Raw genomic sequence first — 6,156 nt, 5'->3', positions numbered from 1 at the left:
TCATCAGAAAAATTTTGATTTCTTAACTAGCCGTTTTTGACGGATTTTTTTAAATTTCATTCAAAATGTATTGTTGTCTTGAACTTACATTAAAAACAATACACCTCATTTTTCGTGAAGTTATGGTTGATCGTAAAGATTGCCATTTTAGCCAATTTGGGACAATTAACGCGCGATATATTTCGCGCTATTAACGCGTGAGCGGAAGTTTAACCCATCGTAGAAATCGTTCCAACTTGGTTGAAGCAGGATAGTTGCCATAACTGCTATGTTACTAGGTTCCAAATCTAGCACTTTGTACTTTATATGGTTTGATTTTAGGAAAAATCTCAAATTAGAAAAAAAAACTTTTTTTATGGAAAAAAGTTCATCATTTTTTGTAAAGCGAATTTACCTCATAGCATTTATAGGGCTTCACCCTGATACGAGCAGTCTTGTTCGAACTTATTAGATCATTTTCTAGCTAAATTTTTTTTACCATAGACTTGTTAAACGACAGTTGGAGCATTCAGGGCTTCATTTTAATTTTTCAGGCTTTGTCATTTTCTTACAACAAAATTAGTTTCACATACAACTTTTTTAAACCAGTATACAAGTGCTAAAATATTGAATTTCAGATACTGAAATCAGAGCAGGAATCTGAAAAAAAAAAGATGTCGGAAGAACCATCGGGTGGCTTCGTATATGAGCCGAACTTACGAGTGTGGAATGATACGACGAGTACAGGTGCTTATCCGTATGAAACGATGGAACCAAGCTTCATCGTTCTCGTCCCCGCAGTTTTGTGCACATTGGGGTGTTTGAGCCAAGTGGTGATGATACTCATCGCCCGCGGTCTGCAAGGAAACTCCTCGGCGAAAACTTTTCTTCAAGGACTGTTTTCCAGCTTAAGTCCCCTCGTGGCATGATTTTATTATCATTAGAATAATGGTTTGCTCCCGCACCGACAACTAAAGGATTATGATCTAATATTTTTGACTTTCATTACAAGGCCAAACTATGCACAGGATAAGCGAATCGTTTAATGTGAGTAAATTTCTGGAATCCAGAGACATTTCTTTAAATATGCAACAATTTTGTTGGCACAATCAAAGAAACCAAAATATGATTATTTCGATTTTCTTACAGTAAAAAATATAAGATTTTAGATCTGTAGTAATTTTGTTTTGTAAAAATTCGATTATATAATTTGAATTATCGATTATAACGCATTTTATTTTGCAACAGCTTACAGTGTATATCTTAGTTAGTTGATTGATCATCACCAAAAAAATTCTAAACTTTTTAAAATCAAATTTCATGCATGCAATAAACAGATCGTTTATAGATTTTAACAGATTATCTATGTTTTATATACTGATTACCTACAAAAAACACAGATTACAAATTATATAAAGACATAATTAGATTATCTATGAGTTTATTAAAACAAAAATATAATATATGCTTTGCAGTTGAAACTTTGTTCTAATCTGTGGTCTGTAACAAATAGTCACATCAAAAATCCGGAAGACGCTTGCAGCAAAAGTTAACTGTTCTAAGGTGAGCTTTTTAATTATCGGTCAATTGTTGGTTATCAAACTGGGCTAAGAAAAATCTTGTAAATAGCATTTGAAGAAACTTTGCACAAACGTACTTCTCTTATAGAGGTAGTCCTTAGGTTGCAAACTCTTAGAAGGATATCTTGGATCTTGTCGTTTGCGGTAAACAACTCTCCTCAAGTGAGTTCAGCTCACTAAAACTCGGATGCAGACTTTATGGAACAAAAAAGAGTGGAAAAAAAACTTAACCTACAAAAAGCATATTTTAAATTGAAATTGTTAGAACCCCTGTCATAGAGCAACGTATGATGTGTCACTAATATCGAATCCGACCGGATTGGTAAACTATAAATGTAAGTTGTAACTCAAATAAGAACGACTTGTTAGTAAACTATTTATTCAACTTCTGACCGATTGCGCAGCAATGTTCTACATCCAGAGCAAGGTCAACCGACCAACCGTAATCAATCAACGCAGTGAGCTTATATGTAAATATGGTGTTTGCCAATCGGGACCGGACGACAACCCCTATAGTTTTTAGTGAACCCAATATAATCATTTTTATACGGATTTAATACAAATTATATACATAATATCTAATGATTACTTACAAGTTATTTTTCTATATTAACAATTTATTATATACAGATTATCTGCAGGTTACATACAAGTTAATAGACAAGAAAAAACGATTTGTTTTGCGATAGAATCGTTTTATTTTTGTTTTAAAAGAATTGATTATTGTTTGAAAATTGGTTGTTGGTAAATTGATTCTATACTTATGTTAATATGTATAGGTTTTTGTATGTATAATCGCTCTTCATCCATTTTTGTCACTGCGGAACAAAGAAAAATCAAAAAATTTAAAAAGAGGCATTTTTTCGATATCCGCTACGATTCATAAAATGCATAGTTTCACCTCGTAATATGTTTACAGAGACTAACAACGAATAACGATATAACCGATTAGGATTCAGGGGCGCTCGCTGCGGGCAGGAATTTCACTATACAATAAATAAAGAAATTAAATCCTGATTGTCTATAGGAACAACTCTTAGTTTCTCAAATATCTGGGGAGAGTAAAAAACTTTCCTTAAGTTAGAAAATAATATTTGAATTTTTTGTGTTAAGTCATTAGAAAGGTTATTTTAAAATCGATGTTGTATAACGCAATTAAAAGCTCGTGAGTCAAATTGTGTGCTTATTTTGGATGATTTTATTCCATGCAGAGTGCTGAACGATCCTCAGTTATAGAAACACGAGCTAAATGGGCCCAAATTTTGGCAAAATGAGCTGCTTGAGCTCAATTGTTAGCAAATAGGGCCCCAATTCCGGTCCTCCTTTTGCCAGTGTGGGATTGCATGAGCTCATTTAATCAAAAAAGGATTATTTGAAGTTATTTTCTTAGCTGGGATTGCTTTTCGAAAACATAATAGTTATTCAAGCAGGCTTTCGAAGCGATGAAACTATGAAATATTTTGAGTTTGTTTTAAAAGCGAGAATTGCTTCTCAAAATATTAAAGTTGTTTAAGGAAACTATTAAAGCGATAAAAATTTGAAACACCTGAAACTTTTTTGTAGCTTGGAATGCTTGACAAAAAAATTGCTGTGATTCAAGCAAGCTTTGAGACACTTCGAAGTTGTTTTTATAGCTTGGAGTGCTTTGCTGAAACATTTGAGCTTTTCGAGATTTTTGAGCTATTTCAAAGTTTCATCACTAGCATCAAGTGATAAAATTTCGAAATAATTTGAAATTGTTTTCGTAGCGGATGTTGCTTCCCAAAAACATAATAGTTTTTCAAGCACACTAGTGAATGAATGATACTTTGAAATAGTTTGAAGTTGTTTTCTTAGCGGGGAATCTTTTCAAAACATAATAGTTTTTCAAGAGAGCTATTGAAAGGATGAAACTTTGAAATATTTTGACATTGTTTTCATAGCAGATATTGCATTCCAAAAACATAAGAGTACTTCAAGCAAGCTTTTGAAGCAATGAAACTTTCGAATTATTTGAAGTTTTTTTCTTAGCGGGGATTGCTTTTCAAAAACATAATAGTTCTTCAAGCAGGCTTTTGAAACGATGAAATATTGGAAATTTTTTGACATTGTTTTCGTAGTGGGGATTGCTTTCCGAGTACATAAGAATAAGAGTATTTTAAGCAAGCTATTGAAGCAATGAAACTTTGAAATAGTTTGAAGTTGTTTTCTTAGCGGGGACTGCTTTTCATAAACAAACTAGTTCTTCAACCAAGCTATTGAAACAGTGAAACATTGAAATATTTCGAGTTTGTTTTAAAGCGGGGATTACTTTTCAAAAATATTAAAGTTGTTTAAGCAAACTATTGAGCCGATGAAATTTTGTAATATTTGAAAGCATTTCTCGTAGCTTGGGATGCTTCGTAAAAATATGAAGCTAATCAATCACGCTATTGGAGCGATGAAAGCAAATTTCAAGTCAATTCATGCAGCGAACCGATTAGCAAAAAATTTCTTTTTCCTTGCCAACTATTGAAGCGGTGAAGTTTTGGAAATACTTCATGTTTCTTTATATAACAAATTGGCTCGGAAAATCATCGTCATCTTCGGTTTGGTTCAAGAGTTCTTTTCCTGATAGCAGTTCTTATTAGCTATATATTGAATTCATCAAAACGTACTTTCAATTCTTCATATTTGAAACTAAAAATTGAACTTTGTTATCACAAAACTTTCGTCCTAATTGCTTTGTGAGTTTTTATTATAATCCTATTTTTTGCCCGCCTATTATTTTCTGTTAAATTGAAAGATAAAAATCAGTTTATCTATCTAGTTTATCTATATGAACGTTTTTATTTTCTCACTTGCATTCATGGAAGTCAAAACGAGTGATGAGCGTGTTTTGTATGCAGTGAAACTAAACTTTTCCAAATAAATTAATTAATATTTAAGATACCAATTTTTGGGTCTGAATACTGCGAAAACTTTGACAAGCACAGCTGGAAAAGATTCCCTTCAAGCTTTGTCCGTTTCACAAGTGGTGCAACAACTGTTCATCATATACCTGTCAATCTGCGGCTCATTTGGTAAGCTGTAAAGTTCGATTTCAACATACAACCAGACTGAACAAATAAATTTAAATATTTTCTAATAAATCGTTTACAAACTAACGGAGAAACTGAGAGTAATAAACCAGGCGAGTGATATATCAACTCAAGATGAGCGGAGGAATTGAACCAGCCAAAAATCTACATCATCTGGTTGAAATTGGCATATCTTTCTGATCTGTTACATAATTGTTGCATAACTTCTATACAACACACGTATTTTCGGCTGGTTTATATATTTTCCGCGCATTTTCGGTTGGTTTATACTTCTGCTGGTTTATTTACCACCGGAAAATTGTCCTCGTCAGAACAAATATCCTCATTTGCTTGCCTAGGTGTGTGCCTGTTGATGGAGAGCAACTTTCAGTGCAAGATCACGTACCTTTTGTCGCTATGGGTCTTTCTCGTCCCTGATTGGCTAGCAGTTCCAGTATCTATTGATCGTATCAACGCAATCCAGTTTCCTGTCTGGTATGTATGACAACTTAAAGGTTGTTTTTTTTTAAAAACGATTTTTAATAAGTCGGACAGAGGATTTTTTTTACCGTAGTTGAGTTTTTTTGTTATCAGCCTTAAACATGTTGAATATGTCTTTATCGACAGTTGAAAATCCTTTGTTTGGCCAATTATAAGTTTTTCCATCAAAGTTAAGCTTTGAAAAAACTATACTGTTGTACAGTCATGGGACATAGAAACTGATCTTTCGTGAAAAATTTTAGTAATAAAAAAATGAAGGTTGATCTAAAAAATAAAAGTGGTAATAGAAGATGAAGATACGGGTGTAATTAAGCTGGGACTAGTTTGGGACTTATTAAGTTCAGGGTTCTCTACTAAACTAACTAATAGACTTTGTAGTAGTTAGAACATAGTTGAAAGATGCCCGCGGGAAAAAGAGCCCGGCCTGAGGGCACGAACTGCCCGAGTGGGGCTTTTTTGCCCGAGGCCGTCCTCAACTATGTTCTAACTGTTGAAGAGTATGTTTTTGCTCTTCCTGAGGGAAAGATGAAAGAAAATTGTGAAGGAGCCGGAAAAGTGCGCGAAACTAGGCAAATGATTTCTTTTTCATTCATGCGTTCTGATAAGTTTTTCATTCATGCCATGTCATGAAAGAACATGTGTGAAAGAGCAAAAACATACTCTTCTTTCATTCATGCGTTTTATTATTTTATTTTCCATTCATGCGTTAACGTGAATGAACATAAGTGGAAGAGCAAAAAAATACTCTTCTAAACCAAGACAGGTTGATAGACGTCGGTTAAGCTAACTAAGCTAGGTAAAAGATATATTCAGTTAAGAGGTCAATTGAGATTTGGTTTCACAAAAACATACACTGACTAAAGATCAGTTGTGCCAAAATCCGATATGCTTTTGGCATTATCTAATTCAAAAGTAGAATGTAAGCATCATAGAGACTGAAAAATCACCTTTGTCATTCCCCTCGGAAATTTACTGTACGGCAACAATGTAGTGCAAAGAATTTATCATTTACTTTTCACCCGAGGATAGCGCCCTAAGGGCATGATAAAAAAGCGACA

General features: G+C 33.6%; 1 protein-coding gene across 1 annotated transcript in view; it reads left to right on the top strand.

Moving 5' to 3' along the window:
• The first annotated feature begins 4,514 nt into the window (after positions 1–4,514).
• Positions 4,515–6,156, top strand: part of LOC134855602 (uncharacterized) — a 14,337-nt gene continuing 12,695 nt past the window's right edge. The window contains exons 1-2 of the mRNA XM_063872138.1: positions 4,515–4,600; positions 4,957–5,092. Coding sequence (XP_063728208.1) covers positions 4,971–5,092 — 122 coding nt within the window. The 5' untranslated portion in view covers positions 4,515–4,600; positions 4,957–4,970. The remainder of the gene's footprint in view (positions 4,601–4,956; positions 5,093–6,156) is intronic.

The sequence above is a fragment of the Symsagittifera roscoffensis genome, chromosome 10 (assembly GCF_963678635.1).
Source record: "Symsagittifera roscoffensis chromosome 10, txSymRosc1.1, whole genome shotgun sequence".
Taxonomy (NCBI): Eukaryota; Metazoa; Xenacoelomorpha; order Acoela; family Convolutidae; genus Symsagittifera; species Symsagittifera roscoffensis.
This window is presented reverse-complemented; position numbering and strand designations above follow the sequence as displayed.